The following is a 19784-nucleotide window of genomic DNA, read 5'->3' on the forward strand; positions in this document are numbered from 1 at the left end:
TGCTCCAACATTAGTGCTCTTGATCCCTAGTCAGGCTCAAGTGCCTGAGCTGACTCAGCAGCAAAACCTGACAATATCTGGAAGAATCATATTTTTCAAAACTTGGCTGTAAATGTAGGAAAGAGGGATTTACCATCTCACCAGAGTGACTCAGAATGAAGAAAATTTTAAGAGGGACATTACAAGCCACTGCCCGGGATCTTTGAGTAGCCTCCAGCGGTATTTCTAGACAGCAGAAAAATAACCCAGACCTCTGATGCAGATGAGCTTCTCTTGTGAAGGAGTGAGTTGGTCTCATTCCAGCAGTGAAGGCAAAGCAGGATGAGCTAAACACACATTCCCAGCCCGTCCCTGGGCTTCTGTGATGAAGAAGCCAGAACTGAGCTAAAACTTTCCCTGCTATTTGCCCTGTTTTAGCTGATGGCTGTGGGTGGCCACAATCACAAAATGTTTGGCCTTATTAAACACAAACGGAAAACAAACCAATCCCCCATTCAGAACAATCACTTGGGCCTGTGTTTTCCTTTAATTCCTGTTCCAGGGACTTGGAGAGCTCTGGTTTCTGTGTGTTCCGCTGCTTTTCTTGACCCGAGATCCAAATGTGTGAGAACTACAGAGCAGGAGCAGGGCAGGGGCAGCTGGAAGGGTGGAGGTGGGGGAGAATGGTAGGCAGGAGGAACAGAGGAGGGTCTGGGCTTGGCTTTACTCGGGCTCTGTGGCATTCTTCAGGCTTTGGCTTTTTATGCTCTTTTTGCTGGAGGAGGTTTTGGAGACAATTTTCACACCTGGGTTGGTGCCTTTTGCACTTCCAGAGCTGAAATTCCCTCCACTGGTGCTCAGGGTGCTGCTGCCACCCCCGGCATGGCTGTAGCTGCCAGCAGTGCCCAGACCACTCCCTGCTCCAAATCCACCTCCAAGACCACCTCCAGCCCCGAGTCCGAGTCCTCCTCCGCTTCCAAAACTGTAGCTTCCTCCTCCTCCTCCACCGCCAGCTCCAAGACCGAAACTGCTCCCGCCGCCTCCTCCAAGGCCAAAACCATTTCCAACACCTCCTCCAAGACCAAAGCTGCTTCCACCACCTCCTCCAAGGCCAAAACCACTTCCGCCGCCTCCTCCACTCAGGCTCAGTCCACCAAATCCTCCTCCTAAGCCAGCTCCACCAGCAATGCCAGAGCTGGAGCTGATGACGGCTGCAAGGAAAAGCAACCAGAGGGTTGGACATCTGCTTGACATCCCATGAAATCATGGGATGGGCTGGGCTGGAAAGGGCCATAAAAATCATCCCATCCCTGCTCCTGCTGTGGGCAGGGACTCCTTCCATTATCTCAGGTTGCTTCCCCCACCCTGTCCAACCTGGACTTGGACACTTCCAGGGAAGGGACAGCTACAGCTTCTCTGGGGAGTCACCCAGTTCCAGGAAGTACCATCATCAGGACCTTGACCCACAGGACTTGAACCCAACTTCCATCCCCTGTGCAAGCCCATAATGACAGTGGAGGGCTCCAAAAGTTTTATGTGGGGAAAAATTTCCCTTTCCCCACAGTTTCTCTCAGGCCCTACTCTAAAAGCCAGAGTTTGGGATCCAGAACTGTGATACTTACAGTAGCTGATGGGGTTCAGTCCCTCCCCACTGAGCCTGTTGGGGGATTAGAGAAGATTAGAGCAAAATTATGGATACAGGCAGAGGAACCAGTCTCTGATGGGAAAAGTGATAGTTACTATTATCCCTACAAGGATTTTGCTCCCACCTGCTCTCCTCGCCCTCCAGCAGCTTCCTGTAGGTCGCAATCTCGATGTCCAGGGCCAGCTTGACGTTCATGAGCTCCTGGTACTCCCGGAGCTGCCGGGCCATGTCAGCCTTGGCTTTCTGCAGGGCGTCTTCCAGGTCAATCATCTTTGCCTTGGCATCCTTGAGGGCCATCTCCCCGCGCTCCTCTGAGTCTCCGATGGCTGTCTGCAGGGTGGCACACTGCAAGGGATGGGGGGGCTTGGAAAGCTGGTCTTCCCTTTGGGTGAGAGTCACCCAAGGAAGAAACCCATTCTGGCTGGGATGTTCATGGAAAATGTTCCAGCTGAGCTAACATGGCAGGAGTTGAAAGGCCAGGCTGGCAAGAATGACTTAATAGTTACATTTTACAGTGTGAAGCCTCTTTCAGGAGGGAATTCAACCCATTTAACGAGGCTGGAAAGGTCCCTGATCAGCAAAGCTGAGCTGTGGTGTTGAGGGAAAACAGAATGGGCTCTGTTGGCTCCTTTTGTCATTCCTACCTGGTTCCTTGTGTTCTCTATCTCGGAGCGGATCCTCTGGATGAGCCGGTTGAGCTCTGAGATTTCACCCTTCGTGTTGCGCAGGTCATCACCGTGTTTCCCAGCCGTGGCCTGCAGCTCCTCAAACTGAGGTGAGAAGGAAGATGTAACCTGAACCGTCTGAGTTGTCTGGCTGGAGGAGACATGGCTCAAATAGCCCCTCTTAGGGGTAGCAGGGATTTCATGTGGCGTTATGGGTCAGCTCACCTTGGTTTGGTACCAAGCCTCGGCCTCGGCGCGGCTCCGGTTGGCGATGTCCTCGTACTGAGCTTTGACTTCGGCAATGATGCTGCTCAGGTCCAGGTCCCGGTTGTTGTCCATGGACAGGATGACAGCAGTGTCGGACACTTGGGCGCTGAGCTGGGCCAGCTCCTGTGGGAAGCACATGGGAGCTGCACTTACCTCTCCCAGCCCTCAGAGTGGTGGCATTCCCCAGCCAAGGACAACGGCAGGACAGGAATCGGGGATTTGTCTGTACCGCCTCGTAGAGCGCTCGAAGGAAGTTGAGTTCATCACTTAGGGCGTCCACCTTGGCCTCCAGCTCCACCTTGTTCATGTAAGCGGCATCCACATCCTGGAAAAGAACAGCTGTAGGGACACCTGTGGCACCTGGATCCTCTTCTCAGCCAAGAAGAAGTTCCTTGGCACAGCCAAGAAACGGCCAAGCCTGGAGATGAGGCTGCCCCTTTCTCTGCTGCCTGGTAGAGAAGCTGTGCTTGGTACATCCCTCTGGAAGAGCATCAAGACAGCATCTCTTGCCCCAGAAAAGTGCTATGTGTAATTTGGAAGTGGATAAGGAGGCTCTTTGGCCTCGGTACCTGGGATTCCCAAGCATGACTGATCCCCTTCGTCTCTACATGTTTTGCACCTGTGTGTGTTGTGGGACCAGAGTGGCGGGAGATTTTGCTTCCTTCCTACAAGCTACTCCATTCCTTTCCCGCAACAACACTATCAAATGGTGATTTAAAACTGTTCTAAAGGATGAGGATAGAGCTCCATGAGATCTCCCATCCCTCAGGATATTCCCAGTTTGTGCAATGATTGGGGTTGGCTCAGTATCTGCAGCACCTCCTGTCTCACCCACCTTCTTGAGCACCACAAATTCATTCTCTGCTGCCGTGCGCCGGTTGATTTCCTCTTCATATCTACAGGGATAAAGGGAAAGAGGTGCTGCATCAGACCTTGAGAAGCAGAACAGTTGTCCAGGCAGGACTGCAAAGTGATCTGGACTGAGAGTGGCACCTCCAAATCAGCTTCCTGGGAACTGTCCAGCTCCAATGTGTGAGATTACCCTTTCTCAAAAGGCTGAAAGGACCTTTTTGACTTAATGCAGATGGAGCAAGGAAGGTAAAGCTGGTTTAGAGGATTTTCCTTTGCAACAGCTATCACAAGGTGCTATGTCCTGGCTGAATCTCCATTTTTTCGATGGGAAAAATGTCGATGGACCTTTTTTGGTGCTGTTGAGGAAAATGAGTCCTGCAGGGAGAGATACCTCTGAGCAGGGGCTGTTGGAGGTGATTAGTGATGTTCTATGTTAAGGGTTGCAGCACAAACTGGAGACACTTTTCACCCTTTCCTAGAGAAATTTCCGTTAATACTTCAGCCTGGATGTATGGCTTTCAGAAATTGAAATTTTTGACATGAATCATAGAATCATGGAATTACAGAATCATAGAACCACAGAATCATAGAATTATAGAATCACAGAATCCTAGAATTATAGTATTACAGAATCACAGATTCAGCTGAGTTGGAAGGGACCCATGAGGATCCTTGAGTCCAACTCCTGGCCCTGCACAGGACACCCCACCCACCCCACCCTGTGCCTGAGAGCATTGTCCAAACCCTCCTGGAGCTCTGGTAGCCTTGGGACCATGACCATTCCCTGGGGAGCCTGTTCAGTGCCTGACCACCCTCTGGGTGAAAACTCCTGCTGCTCAATGCTCAGCTGAACCATTTACACCCCATTTCACACTTACTTGTTTTTGAAGTCCTCCACGAGGTCCTGCATGTTCTTCAGCTCCCCGTCCATGCGTCCCCGCTCGTTGAGCAGGTTGGCCAGCTGCCGCCGCAGGTTGTTGATGTAGGCCTCAAACAGCGGGTCCAAGTTGCTCTTGCCGGAATTGTTTTTTTGGCCCTGCTCCTGCAGAAGGGTCCATTTGGTCTCCAGCACCTTGTTCTGCTGCTCCAGGAAGCGAACCTGAGCGTTGGGAAGCAGAAGAGGCTTAGGTAGAAGATACCTGTGAGCTGACAGCCAATACTGAACACTGGCAGTGATGCACGGCAGGAGCCAAAGGATTCCTGAAGTGAGAGTTTCCAAACTGAGAATATCCTCTGGATTATCCAGAGCTATGTTAGCCCAACCTGTAGCTGAGCAAATCAACCCTTAGTGGACAGTTGTCTTCAGAGGTAATTTGATTTTGGAAGCCAACAAGCAATGGGAAGAAAATTTGGGTTCAGGTCATTCTTCATCGCACGATGAAGTTCTTCTTTCACACCCTCGGGGGTTCCTTTCTTTGTAAGATACATATCTTTCTTCATTAAAGCCAAGGTCTGAGTACTAATGCTAAAATTGCTTAATTGCCCTTCCTTTTGCTCACACATACAACATATTTATCCAATTAAAAGCTGAGGAAGGACCTGAGTGGTTGAGTCAATTGAGTCAATATAAAAAGGATTTTGTCTTGCAGGCAATAAACAACAAAGACCAAGACATCAGCTGTGATTGCCCAGAGAGTTGAGTTGGGTTGAGCCACTAGACCTAGATCCAAAAGTGACTTATGCCATTTCAAATGATCTGTGTTATTTCTCAGGCACAAAACCTGGATCTAATCCCATTACTACAATTTTCTTGTCTTGTTTTCTGCACTGTCAATGTTCGGAAGGACATTATTGTTTGAGAGAATTAACAAAGACATGCAGGGAGGAAATGTGTGAAAGACTGGATATCTCTAAAGTCATATTTTGGTGCCTACTAGATCCTCACTCCCCCTCTATCACAGATCCACAGCACCCAATGAAGTCTCACCTTGTCAATGAAAGAAGCAAATTTGTTGTTGAGGGTCTTGATTTGCTCCTTCTCATCTTTCCGCACCTGTTGGATGTTTGGATCTATCTCCAGGTTCAGTGGTGCCAGGAGACTCTGGTTTACAGTCACTTCTTGGATTGTACCCACTCCAGACGGGCCCCCAGAAAATCCTGCGGGGTTCCTGCCGCCACCAAGCCCTGCAGGGAATCCTCCCAGCCCCCCCAGTCCACCAAAGCCAAACCCTCCACCACCTCCATGGCCACCACCATAGCCAAGCCCACCAGCACCTCCACCAAAGCCAAATCCACCACCTCCAGCACCCAGCCCCAGCCCAAGGCCACCACCAGCTCCACCACCACCAAACCCACCTCCTCCACCACCAAGCCCCAGCCCAAACCCACCACCAGCTCCACCACTGCCAAGCCCACAGCCACCCCCTCCACCACCACCTCCCAGGCCAGAGCCACCAGCAGCTCCGCTTCCAAAAGCAGCTCGGAAGCTGCTTCCAACCCCGATGGAAATCCTCTTGCTGCCACCAAGGTTGTAGAGGCTCCTGCTGCCAAAACCTCCGCCACCGCCAGAAGCGCCGCCACCACCTCCTCCAATGAGCCTCCCAAAGCCTCCTCCTCCTCCTCCTGATCGTGCCACAGACACAGAGCTAAAGCCAGCCCTGTTGCTGCTTGGGATTATGGCCGAGGCAGCGCTGTAGGATCGGCCTCCCCCTCCTGCCCTCATGCTGAGCGCCCGGTTCATCGCGGCGGCAGAGAAGGGCCCCGCACAGCCAGAGAGACTCTGCAGCTCTCTGAGGAAAGGGAATACAGGTGCCCCTTTTATCCCCCAGGGATCTGGGCTTGGCTGCATGGAAGTCCAGTGATCAATTTAGTGCCTTCATGGTTTTGACGTTCCAGGAGGCAGCTGTCTCCCTGAGACTTGTTAAACCCTGATTGCACCCAAACACGCCTCCTGGGGCTGGATCTGCTCAGCTGGAAGAGTTATCTAACACCCAGGTTTCTGGCAGGGAGAGCTCAGCCTGGTGCAAAACCTCTGTCTCCTCACAGAGATGCATTAGTTTATTTTCTATTACTTTGCCTAACCCTGGAAGTGTCCAAGGCCAGGTTGCAAGGGGCTTGGAGCAACCTGGGTTAATGCAAGATGTCCCTGCCTGTGGGGAGAATGGAATGAGATGGTCTTTGAGATTCCTTCCAAACCATTCTGGGCTTGCATGATTCTATAATTTCCTTATTGTGAAAGAAAATAATTTTTAAAATGTTACAAAGCCAGAAATAATGTCTTAGATTCCAAATTCTACTTAAAAGATGCAGCACATCAACACAGAGATCAGTGGAGAGTCCTCTGGACTAACTCAAGTGAAAGACAGTGAGAACAAAATGGTTCAATCTGAACAAAAATTATTCACGGGGTTTCTTCACCAGAAGGCAGAAGGCAGCTTGATGTTCATGAAACCCGACATCCCTTTTGGGGCTCTAATTTATCCAGTTTGCTGCTCCTACTCAGGTGGCAGGGACCATCTCTTTGGGATGACTTGACAAAGAGGTCCTGATCAAGTTTTCCTCTTTCACCTTTCCAGAGATCAAATTTTGCCCATTTAAATTCATTATTTGGCCTATGGCAGGCTTTCTAGGCTTTTCCTCTGGATATTTGCATTTCCAGAGGACAACTCCATTCCATGCAGAGGCTGTGTTGTGATTTCTCCAGCCGGCTGATGATGTGATTGACGTGTTTTTATCTTCACCTAAAAACAATTTCAAAAAAAGAGGCAGATTTTCTCAAAAACTCTCTGCCCAGCTCTGTGGATTGATGTCATTTAGCCACTTTAGGACGTAGTCAGTCCTGAGTTTCTGGCTCTCTCTAGCTCTGATTTCTTTTAAAGACCTTTGAACCTTACATCCAAAATGCTGCCAAAAGCAGATTTACCCAGGATGAAAAATACTCCCACAAATTCTCCTTATTTTACTTCCTGGAGTCCTTGGGAAAAAAGATAAATTCAACATGGTGTGGTGACACTTTATGGCATCTCAGACTTTGTGGAACTGCAGTGTTGAGAGTATTTTATCCCTTGCATGTCAGACCTCAGCTGTTTTTTGGCATGGGGCTGCCCAGGTGGCTTTGCCTGAATTCTGCAGGACTGGAGCTTAAATATATTTACAGGACAGGACTCTACTTGCCTTTCAAAACACATCCCTGTGCCCCAGAGCTACAAAACCATTAAGGAGCTAAAATCCCTCTGGCATCTCTGGAAGAACACTTAAACAGGTGCTACTGAATACAGAAGACCAAATATCTGATTATCCTTGGAGAAATGCTGCTGGGCAGGCTCGAATGGGAGAGCTGGGGCACTGAAAGAGAATTTCCCTTTGCAGTGAGAAATTATTCCAAGATGGTGCAGGTCAGCTTGTTTCTTTTTGGAAAATGTAGGTCTGAACCTGGAATGTCACTTGAAATTCATGAGCATCCATTGCCTCCATGATTTGCATAAAATTCAAAGCCAGGGTGCGATGGGAAAATGAGATTTTGTCTTCATGGTTCCTTGACCCCAGTAAAGGCAACTTGTCCTGAAGCTGAAGAACGGGTTCAGATCAGATGTTAGAGCTGAATGAATGTAATGGGATTAAAGGTGGGGCTGCCAAGAAGAAAGAGGGAATTGTCACTTCAGGCTCCCACACTCTTCTCCCCTCGGCTCGTTATCCACAGGGTATGTGAACGACACAAAGGCCACCTGAAAAACCCTCCCTTTCCCTCCTGGGCTGCTTGGTGGTGTGGATCCTCCACAAAGGTTGGGGCTCCAAACCCAGAGCCAGATGTGGCATTTTCATGTCTGTTTAGATCCACTCTGCCGGGCTCTGGGCTGAAGCTGAAAGAGGGAAAGTCTAAGTAAAATATATGGAAGAAATTCCTCCCTGTGAGGGTGAGGAGACCCTGCAATGGATTTCCCAGAGAAGTTGTGGCTGCCCCATCCCTCAAAGGGTCCAAGGCCAGGCTGAATGGAGCTTGGAGCAACCTGGGATAGTGGAAGCTTTCCCTGGCAGGGGGTGGAATGACACGGTTTATATCCTTCTAACCCAACCATTCCATTAATTCATAGTTTTGGACTCTATTTACAAAAGGGTCTGTCCAGATTTACACTGTGCAGGATTTGACCTCCATCCACCCCAAACCCACATTCCTGGCTTTTTTCTCTCCAAAATTCCCTGATCTACATGAACATCTTCAAGCAGGCAGCAGCGAACATGACTTTTGCAATAGCTGGGAGTCGAGGACAGGGATGATTAAAGGTTTTTTCCCAGAAATGCAAGAGCTGCCAGACTGCTTTTGCTCCCTGGGGAGCTGGCTGGTGTTTGGTGTTCAGGTATTGCTTTGCAGGGAGATGATCAACATAAATTATGAGCTGTTGGGGCACTGGAAGCTTCTTGTTTTGGGTGTTTCTGCTTGGTATTTACATAGAAATGAGATGGAGCCTGAGCCGTGTTCATGGAGCAGAAAAGATGAAGACAATGTTTCCAAAAACATCTTTAGCAGAGTAAGTTTTGCTTTCTCACCAAGGGCTGACCTACTTGGCTTTCATCACCCCCCGGCGAACTGTGGCATTTATTAAAGCAGAATTAGTGCTCTGCTCCCTGTTGATCACATCCAATACAGCACGAGGGGAGCCAGAATGCCCCATGCTGGGAGAGCAGCAGAGGCCAGAACTCATCCCACGCTGGGTTCCTCCCCATGCCACCAGCAAGGACAGGGTCTGGGATGGGGGCTGAGCTCATCCTCCAGCCCTGGAGAGGTCAAGGGAAAGAGTCCGTGAGTCAGCAGGGAAGCCTTGGAAGCAGAGTGGGAAATGGGGGATAAATTCCAGCCCCTGGTTCTTGGTGAGCCTTTCATGGGCACATGAACCGGCCCACACCCTGTGCTGCTCCAGGCTGGACACAGGGATTTCTCCAAGGGTGATGCAGAGCTGGCTCAGGGGCCATTGGCTGTACCCTGGGCAGCTGCAGGAAGGGAGGAGCTGCAGGGCTGGTTTGCTTTCCTGTGATTTCAGCTGTCCATCCAGCTGGGCTGAGTTGTCACCATGGCAAGACCCTCCCAGTTATAGAGACCCATCAGGGGGTTACTGTCCAGGGGAACTGGGAGCCCTGCAGAAGTCCAGGAGTGTTGGGACAACACTCAAGCATCTGGTGGGACTTTTGGGGTGTCCTGTGCAGGGCCAGGATTGGGATTTGATGATCATTGTGGGTCCCTTCCCACTCAGGATATTCCATGATTCTATGAACCTCACAGAGCAAAAGGAGAGGACGATGTGATTTCTCCTAAATCACAGTTTCCAAAAATTGTGAGACAGGGTTTTCCCTCCCTGGAAGGGATGATGGAGGGACATGTCTAGCCACATCTCCAGACCCTGCTCTTTGTGGGAGTTCCTATATTTTAAGGAAGGTGGTGGTTGAGGAAGAAGCCCCTGGTGCTTCCTTTTGCGAAACTGCACTTTGCTTCTACTTTATTCTAGAATCAACCCACTCTTGTGAGAGGGCTTCAAGGGTGTGGTGTGGGATTATTTTCCTGTTCCTCCTTAAACTGGTTCTCACTGATTTCCTTAAAGAAGGGCCTGGCTAACTTTTTGTTCCATCTCCAGAGATCCCAGACACTGTGAGAGATCACAAGCAAACTGCATACCTATGGATGGTTAAATAGCCTCCTTTCCAGACTTCCTTGTGGCCACACTAATCAGTGGATGGAATAAAGGTATGCAAAGGTGCTTCAGGAAGGAGAGCAGACAAAACCTTCTTGAAGCTCCAAACTCCACCCATTTGGAGATTCAGGTTTGAGGAAATTTCTATTATTTGCAGTATGAGGCAGGGAAATAAAGCCCAGGCAGTGCAGCATCAATTATGCATGGAGTTTATTGAAGGTACAGCTGAAAGTCTGGAGTAAGCGAAGGGTAATAACTCTGTTCACTTACACATGAAAAGCTTTAACTCCGCCTATTGCACACAGGAAAAACAACACATGCATTTAACTACAGAAATATAAGGTGCTCGTTGGGGTGTAATTAAAATCTGCTCTACCAAACGCAATGTAGCAACCTGGACCAATTTGCATAAGCATTATCAACCCTCTTGTAAACAGGAAAAATTGGATTTTCTAATTAAAGAAGTAAATTACAGCTGCAGCTTTGTCTTGGACAATTAAATTGTGGCTTCTCTCTCTGAAGTTGGGATGGCAAAATTTTTCAGCCTTTTGCAATACCTGCATTAGACGTCTTTGCTGGAAAGGGGTCACGCAGGGAAGGGTGACTGAAAAGCCAAGATGATGAGTGGAGACAGGGATGGTCTCTGAAATTAAAATCTCACCTGGCTGAGGAGGGCAGGGGGCAGTTTCCCCCAAGCAAGACATCAGGGAGAGGGTGGGTTTTGTCAGGCTAAGGGTTTAGGCAGAGCAATGTCCTAGCGCATGGTTGTGTGATCCCTGTGGCTGTCAGAGGGAGGGGGAATACTGTTTTATTGCAGAAATGCTGATTATTATAAAATCTGCCGTCTCGGGCCCCGCCACTCTCTACCGGGTCGTCCTGACGACGCGCACGGCTGTGCTGAACCTGTTCCCGCAGACCCCCGGGGCCCCGGGGATGATCACGGGCCCGGGCCCGCACTGCTCCACCCCCGCGCACACCACGCTGCCCAGGTTGCCCAGGTTGCCCAGGTTGCCCATCCCGGCGGCGCACTGGACCCCGTCCACCCCGGTGAGCACCTCCCTCCCCACGCAGCTGACCGCGCTTCTGGCCCCGAATCCCGCCCCGACCTTGGGGACACAATCCACGCTCCGGGTGCTGAACCCGGCGTTGCCGAAGGACGAGACCATGCCCAGCCCCGCGCCGGCCCCTCCGCTCTTCACGGTGCATTTGCCTCCGATTCCAGACAGGGATCGGCACTCCCCGACCGTGCCCCCGCCGCTGACCACGGCTGCGGGAGAGAAACAGGCTCGGTCACGCCCAGAGCAGCCAAAACCCGGCTTAAAAGGAGCGTTACGAACTTTAAAAGCTTGTAAGGAAATGAAGACGGGGTTCATTAACTCACCTACGCTCACAGGGTTGCCGGTGCATATCCTGTAAAGGAAAGAAACGTTTCAGAGATGTATTTAGGGGCATATTCCTCAAATTCACAGGCAAATAGAGCCCAGCCACTGCCTCCTTAGAAACCTGACATGTCCTTCAGCTCTTTAAGGGCACCTTGCTGAGAGGCACTTGCCCACCAAAGCACTGCAGGGTTGGGTCCCTAATTCCACGGTGACGCTAACATCCCATCCTCTTTTTGGATGAGAGCATGATCCCCTCCGCACCCCGTGGGAGGGAAAAGGGACCCTGCTCCCCTCTGCAGCCCTGGGTGCAGCATTTCTTTCTCCTCCCGTTGTGTTTTGGTGAGCATCCTTACAAGGTGCATCCTGGGCTGCTCCTACCTGCTCTCTTCTCCCTCCAGCAGCGTCCTGTACGTGGCAATCTCAATGTCCAGGGCCAGCTTGACATTGAGCAGCTCCTGGTAGTCCCTGAGCAGACAGGCCATCTTGTCCTTGGCCTGCTGCAGAGCTGTCTGCAGGTCAACCAGCTTCTGCCGGGCATCCTTGAGGGCGCAGTCTCCTCGTTGCTCGGCATCACAGATGGCTGTCTGCAGGGCTGAGATCTGGGGACAGCCACAGGAGGACATTTCCACAAAGCTTCAGTCAAGGTAAAGCCCATCCAATCCCATCTCCTGCCGTGGGCAGGGACACCTTCCACTAGCCCGGGCTGCTCCAAACCACATCCAGCCTGGCCTTGGACACTTCCAGGCACAATTCCTCTGGGCAAGAGGGCAGTCAAGGGTGATATTAAGGGGTATCTCCACAGCGTTGCTCATATATTCCTCAGCTAGGAAATGCCAGAGAGCCAAGATTTAGGCTGGATTTGTAGTGGCAAAGCTATTTGGGAGGAAGGGAATGGGATCTGTTGGCTGCAGCCTGGTAGGAGCCCACAGCAAATACTTATTCTGGTACCGCCAAACCCCTGAACTTCTTATTGGCAAAATGAGAAATAAATCTGCTTTTTTGTGTGCATGAGCAGCAGATGAGAAGTTAAAATAGACCTAATCTGGGGAAGGGGGTTCTTTGCAGCTCCACAGGGTGGGAGCAGGTAGGACGATGCCCTTTGATGGAGGAGCTGCACTCCAAGGTGGATCCATCCCTTGGTCTTACCTGTTTCTTCACATTGTCCGACTCACACTGCAGCTTCTGGATCATCCTGTTGAGCTCGGCAATCTCACTCTGGTTGTTCCTCAGGTCATCACAGAACTTGCCCCGGCTGCTGTGGAGTTCCTCCAGCTGTTGCACGGGAAGGGGATGATGTCAATGCACCCAAATCCCCCTTCCCAGGGCCCCCACCTTCCTGGGAAGCTGGAAATCTCTGCAGCTGCACCGGGGTCAATGTCCCCAGGGCACCACCCAGACATGGCCTCAGCCTGGATAAGGTGAGAGTCTCAGGGGAGTCCTGGACTTGGTGATCTTGGAGGACTTTTCCAGCCTTGGGGTTCTATGGTTTGCCCTTTGGGAAGTAATGATGCTCCCCAGAGTGCACAAAGGGGACATCTCTGAACACTCTGATCTGTTCTGCTCGTACTGAAATGTCTCAAACCACACTTTTAAGGTTGGTTTGTGTTTGGGGGTTTTTTTTGGTACAACTGTCTTAAGCAAACTGAAGCTAATACACAGTGTGAGGCGGGCTAAAGTTGCATCATGCAGGATGGGAATGGTCTCAGAAATGGTCTGCCAGAGAAACTCATGGAATACTCACCCTAGTTTGGTAGAAAGCCTCCACCTCGGCCTTGCTCTTCTGGGCAATCTCCTCATAGCAGCACTCCACACTTTTGATGATGCCCTCCATGTCCAGGTCCCGGCTGTTGTCCATTTGCACGATGACAGAGGTGTCACACAGCTGACAGTCCAGCTGAGCCCTCTCCTGCAGGACCAGAGCATCACTTCCATTCCCTCAACCAGCCCCAGCCAGGCCAGCAGCAACCCCAGCAAGGGGGGTCTGGTTGGAGGAGGTTCTCCCCTGAACTCCCAACACGGGGTTTTCCAGTTGGGCAACTCGTGTCCAGCAAGACCTGGCAGCTAGGACCTGTTTTGGTGGCACAACATGGGATGGCTGCGTGCAGTTCCCTAAGGGAGGGTGGGGAGTCCTAGTGAAACAAGCCACTTCTGCATTCCTGGCTGTGTAATCCAATCCCTGGATTGGGAATCCTCACGTTCTTTGAGCCCCACAGACCCCCACTGAGAGGGTTTTACTCAAAAAGGTGTGTATGCAAAAGAAAAAAAAGGTGCTAGAAGCATTTGGCCAGACCAGGGATGGTTTGTTTTAGAATTTGAGAGGTTCTCAGACAAAATATTCCTCCCCTTGTGGGCAGCAATGTAGCAACCAAGACACCCTTTGCCTTCCCAAAGTAGGTGTGACAGCATTGTTGTCAAATACATCTAAAAGACACACAGTTTTGGGATGCAATTGCAGGATTTTCAGAAAAGACACCTTTTCTGATGCATTCTTGCTGTAAGACTTGGGTGGGGAGGGCAGGAGGTGATGCCTCCGCCCAGGGAGCAGATTGGGCCAGGAGCTCTTACCTCAGCGTAGATGCACTTCAGGAACTCCAGCTGCTGTCTCAGGAGACCCACCCTCACCTCCAGCTCCTCCTTGGTCAGGTAGAGACAGTCCACATCCTGGAGAGATACCAGGAATTTGGTGAAAAGAGGTGAAGGAATGATTGTGGCAAATGCCAGGTTTTCTTTAGATTAGGAGAAAACCCCACTATTTCCAGCCCTTAGCACTATGTGGGTTTGGGCTTCATGTGCTCAAAACCTCAGGGGGGCCCTCCAGATTCATTAGGTTGCTTCAATTTTGGGGCATCACGCCGTGCCATGGTGCCAGGACCCCCCACTTCTCCCACTGACCCCATGCCCAGGGTTTGCCCACCTTTTTCTGGCCCTGGCTCACCTTTTTGAGCACCACGAACTCATTCTCCGCTGCCGTGCGCTTGTTGATCTCATCCTCATACCTGCAGGAAAGTAGAGCAGGGGGATGCTGAGCCCTGGGGGTCCCATCTCCATCACCCAACAGCCCAGTGCAGACTGTGGGAAATGAGATTTCACTTTGCACCTCATTTTTTATCATTATTTTTGCTTCATTGCTGTTTCTTACCCCCTCTCTGTGTTTTACTCAGCAGTTTTAGCAATGCCAGTGGTTTGGGTGGCTGGAGTCAGAGGACAGAAAATCCAGCCAAACCACCAGAAATGCAAAGCTGGAAGCTTGGGTTGCTGCTTCCAGCCCTTCTGCTTTGTGAGATGTTTTTCCAGAGCATCCAGGACTGTGCTCAGAGTGTTTATGGGGAGACTGGCCAAAATGCTCGAGGGGAAGTTCAGGAGCTTGAGCAACCTGTGAAACTCCAGGGTGCAGTGGGGAGCACAGTCAGGGCATAATGAATCAGTAATTGGGACCTGAAAGAACTTTCACAAGATGCTGATTCTGTGAGTTGGACCTGCTCAGTGGTGGCTCAGCAAGAAAAAAACACCTGAGATGGTGAACTCTGGGGAAAGTTGATCCACTGACCTGGTTTGTGGCTCAGCAGAGCACATGAGGAGATATTAAGGAGTATCTACAGCTTGAATTAAAAAAAACAACTCCCACATTCCCTCTGGGAAGAGAGAATGAATCCCAGCATGATGTGGGTAAAGAGCGGGGTGGAGAAAATTGGCTGAGGGTTTTGTTTGTTTTGTGGGAATGGATGCCACTGGGGAAAACAGAGGCACAGGTGGTGGGGGAGATTTGATACAGCAAACCACAAGGGGTGTGCAGGAGGCAGAGTGGTTTCCAATCCTGCTCCCTAAGGAAACTGGGCTTGAAAACCTCTCCCAGTCCATCTCCAGTGCAGCAATGGATGCCCAGTGCAGGAAATTTGCCCAGTGCTGCGGTGCCTTGCCCTGTGTCCCAGTTTGTTGACCCATCCAGTGCAATTTCCTTAGATTCATACTCAGGGACCCCACCCAAGCCAGCAACATCCGCGTCCGCACTTCCCTGCGTGTGACTTACTTGCACTTGAACTCCTGAACCAGGTCCCGCAGGCACCGCTCCTCATTCTCCAGCCGCTCTCGCTCCCCCATCACACACTCCAGCTGCTTCCTCAGGTTGCAGATGAAGTTCTCAAATACAGGCTCCAAGTTTCTCCGGGATGCTGGGAGCACATACTGCTGCAGCAGCTCCCACTTGGTGGTCAGCACCTTGTTCTGCTGCTCCAGCAGCCGCACCTGGGCAGGGAAGAGATGGGAGGGTCAGGCTCTCCTGTCCCAGGGTTTCTGTACTTCCCAAAGGGAAAAGTGAAAATCAAATCTGAATTGCAAATGGTCAGGTGCTGCTGTCTCAGAGGGTTGAGTGGGACCAGCATCTTCTCTGAGCTAAACTGGTCCCACCCAGGACTCGAATCTCAGGCTGAGCAACATCAGTGCCTTCCGTCTGTGTGGAGGCCAAGCCTGGGTTCAGCCAACGCTTGCTCAGCCAGACACCTCCACTCCTCCCCCAGAACTGGATCCTCGGCCTCCCCATGGGCCCAGGGCAGTAAAAAGTCTTTCTCAGCACTAAAAGCTCCATCCAGGACCTCATTTGGATGTATCTGATTTAAACTCCAATCGTGGATACTTATCATGCCTTTCCACTTCTAGATTAAAGGGCTCTCTAGGAGCTCGATGGGTCATGAATAAGTCATTTTACAAATGGGAAAAAGCAGGAGTTGCTGCTCCTGGGTGGATTCAGTTTTTCCGGTTGCAGAACAACTCTCCAGGAAAATCAAGATCACATCAGACAGAGCAGATTTTCTTTGCTGTTTGGAATTTTTTTCCCATAACAGCTCTCTAAACAGTCATGAAAACCCTTAAATGTAGCCATGAAAACAATGATAAATTACATCTTTTTAGGAAATCACAAAATCGTTTTGTTCACAGAGTGGAAGGACAGAGAAATTGAACTAGTTCCTCCCATTTTAGCTAAATTCATCATTCCACATCACCTTCATGAAACACAAACTATTTTAAGAATGCAGAAGTCCTTTGGAGCTTATAGATTAGTGAGAACAACATCAGATTATACACTTGAAATTAAATTCCCTATCCTTCAGTGCTTCATCTCATCACTCACAGGGTTGGATAAAGGATCCCTGGAGTGGTCCTGACCCCTTTAGCAGGTTGGTGACCATCCCAAGGTACAACACTGGTGGTGTTGCCTTGGTGAAAGGCCAAAATCCAGAGGGTGTCCAGGCCAGGACCAGCGTGGCTCATAAGAAACCCTAAATACTGGGGCACCAGGGGAAATATCTCCCTATGTTGTCTCTGGGGAGATGCACCCTTCAGAGCCGAGGGACATGGGGCAGGGAAAGCAGGGTCTCACCTTGTCGATAAAACAGGCAAACTGGTTGTTGAGGTTCTTGATCTGCTCCTTCTCGTGGGTCCGCACTTGGCACTCCTCGGGGTCCACGCCCACGCACAGGGGCTTGAGGAGCTCTGGGTGGATGCTGACGCCGCGGATCCCCTCGGACCTCCCTCCGCCGAGGCCAATGCCGATGCCACTGCCGTAGCCCCCCATGGCCACGCCATCCCCCAGGCCTCTGTAGCTGCCCAGGCCCCCGAAGCTCGCACAGTTCCCAAAGCCCACGACGGTGCCGAAGCGGCCCCCGCCGTACGCGACACCGCAGCGCCCGACGCCGGCACCACCGTAGACGCCGCTGCGGCAGCTGCCCCCGAAGGAAATCCTCTGCCCTCTGCCCAGGTCACAGACACTGCGGCTGCTGAAGCCACCGATCCCACACCTCCGTCCCACGGGCTGGCAGACGGAGGCCGAGCTGCTGTTAGCCCTGCCCAGGGCGCAGACGGCGGATGCCGAGGAAAAGCCTCGTCTTCCCAGGATGGAGCCGGAGGTGTAGCACTGTCGGCTCATGGTGGCTGGGGTGGGTGGGCAGTGACAGCGACGCGGAGGAGCAAGAGAGGAGCAGGGGCTGGAAGAAGGTGATCTCCTTTAGCTCCTCTGAGGCAGAGCCCTTCTCCTTATATACATTTCAGGAGGTGCCTCAGATGCAAAAATTTAATTTATCCACTGGGTTTGGTCTGCCTGGCAGCAAGGAATGGCTTCCAACATTTTAAACCCACAGCAAACACTTCTATCTCATATGAAATAATGTGGAAATTAAAATAAACTGCTTTGCTTGCAAGCTTCAGTTTCAGGACTTATATTTTACTTAATTAATCTGCTTCCTTATTGTGTAATTATAGTTTAGCAAAATAATTCAAGGGGTTTTTATTCATGGCTTGTTTACGGTTTGGTTTCACCACAGTGTTTAATTACGTTTCAGGACCTCCTGCAAAATGTCGTGGGGATGCCGCCCCTTCCAGGGTCCACGGCCAGCTCCGGGCGGGCTCTTGAGCAATGACCGCTGCTGACAGGGAGAGGGAAGGCGGATCCATCCCGGCTCAGCACTGACGGTGTTGGGAGCGCTCTCGTAAGCATTTATTCCTTCCTCTTGTGGGGACGGCTGTGGCTCTTGGAGGGAATTCGGGTGCTGACCGTCAGGATGGGTTGGTGGTTTCCGTATGGATGGAGCAGGAGTCGTGTGAGGTGGTACTGAGGATGAGTTTGGTCATGGGGAGGATGCTCTGGGAAACTGGGGGTTCACAGAATCGTGAAATCATGGAATGATCTGGCCCAGGAGGGACCTTAAAGCTCATCTCATTCCACCCTCTGTCGTGAGCAGGGACACCTTCCACTGCCCCAGCGTGTTCCAAGCCTCATCCAGCTTGGCCTTGGACACTTCCAGGGAAGGGGCAGCCACAGCTTCTCTAGACAAACAGTGCCACAGCCCAACGAGGCTTCCACTGCCCCTTAGCAGACCTGAAATTAAAGATAAGGCATTTCTGGGAAATGAGTGATTTATTATTGAGTTATATGCCCAGGGAAAGTGCTAAAGTTCAAACATGGGACCGGGGCGCACAGCAGATTTATGAGAACAGGAGAAGTTACAAAGAAGGGAAGTGTTACAAGCAGGCTGAGATATGTCAGCTGGAGTGAAGGTTTTGCCTAGTCACCCCTTGACACACCCTTTTGACTTTAAATCTATCCAGTAGTATCTGGTAATGAGAAGGCATCGTCCCATCTTGATTAAAATTCTTAAAAATATTTTTGAATTTGCTTGGAAACAAAGTTCCTTTTTTGCCTTAAAAAAGGGGTCTAATCACAGAAACAAAAGGGATTGCAGAGCTTGCCCTGAGAAATCTTTACATCTTTGCTGGGGCAAAATTAACTGGTTTAGGAGGACTCAGTGCTGTTGTCAATGTGAAATGCACAGCAAGTCAGGAAGAAGAATCAGGATATTTAGAATATTTGTGGAGTATTTCCTGGAAGGATCTTTCCTTTTTTATTTTTTATTTTTTTAAACAGATCTCATAATGGATTGAAATGAAAAAGTTACTATATTTAATTATAATCATGTAGTTGTTCCATTATAGCTATGTTGGTCTAAATATACACAGATGCACATCTTGCAATGAGATGTACTTTCATAGAATCGTGGAATCATGGAATGGTTTGGGTTGGAAGGGACCATAAAATTCATTCCAACTCCCAGTTGTGGCCAGAAACATCCTTCACTATCCCAGACTACTCTCATTTACAGATAGCTGGAGAAATCAAATGAGCTTTTGGGCACCACATCCTTCATGTCCCTTCGCGGTAACCCAGACACTGAGACCTCTTGCATGCAAGTGAAAATAGAAGAAATATTTTGGAGATGAGTTTTATTTTGAGCCAAAGCATTGGTGTAATCCCTGGAGAAGACTCTGGGTGTGTAAAGCCAAACATGGAGCACTGCCTGGGGACAGGGTGTTCACAGGTAGGACAAAGCATCACTGAGCCCTTAGGGAGGTCCAGACATGACCTTCATGAACTTTTTTAGGCTGGCACAACCACGGGTGAGCCTAAAAGAGGGAGAAGCCAGGCTCCAGCCCTGCTTTCCATGGGGCTCAGCCCTGCACAGCTGAGGGATCGGGAGCAGCTGCTGCTCCAAGCTCTGCTGCCCAGCAGGACCACAGACAGACTGCATCTCCTCTTCATGGCCAGAAAGACATGGCCCTTTTCCCTTGAGGACAACTCTCCAGTTTTTCCAGCTGTAAGAAATCTGCATCTGGCTGGGGTCAGGTCCCAGTTATGCCCTGTATCCCTTCTCAGCCACCATGGAGTGTCTTGTACCACATGGATGACGCACCTTTCATGGCTCTAGACTCTCCAAACCCCTGGGTTTGTTGGAAAACAGAGAAAATGCTGCTCAGGGGACTATCATGCTCCACCAGCTGCAAGCCCTGAGATCCCTTCTTGTGTATGAAGAGTTGTCGGGCTGTTCCT

General features: G+C 50.6%; 1 protein-coding gene across 1 annotated transcript; it reads right to left on the bottom strand.

Moving 5' to 3' along the window:
- Window positions 1–1145: 1145 nt before the first annotated feature.
- Window positions 1146–17330, bottom strand: LOC311164158 (uncharacterized protein; the record flags this gene model as incomplete). The annotated part of the gene is made up of 19 exons (XM_084223493.1): window positions 1146–1190; window positions 1561–1636; window positions 1749–1969; window positions 2269–2394; window positions 2515–2679; window positions 2786–2881; window positions 3392–3452; window positions 4287–4507; window positions 5336–6137; window positions 8908–9018; window positions 10896–11295; window positions 11410–11438; window positions 11789–12009; window positions 12557–12682; window positions 13152–13316; window positions 13976–14071; window positions 14346–14406; window positions 15438–15652; window positions 16785–17330. 19 exons carry the CDS (start codon window positions 17328–17330, stop codon window positions 1146–1148), a joined length of 3783 nt encoding a protein of 1260 aa, XP_084079619.1.
- Window positions 17331–19784: the final 2454 nt, after the last annotated feature.

The sequence above is a fragment of the Fringilla coelebs genome (assembly GCF_963513975.1).
Source record: "Fringilla coelebs genome assembly, chromosome: 30".
Taxonomy (NCBI): domain Eukaryota; kingdom Metazoa; phylum Chordata; class Aves; order Passeriformes; family Fringillidae; genus Fringilla; species Fringilla coelebs.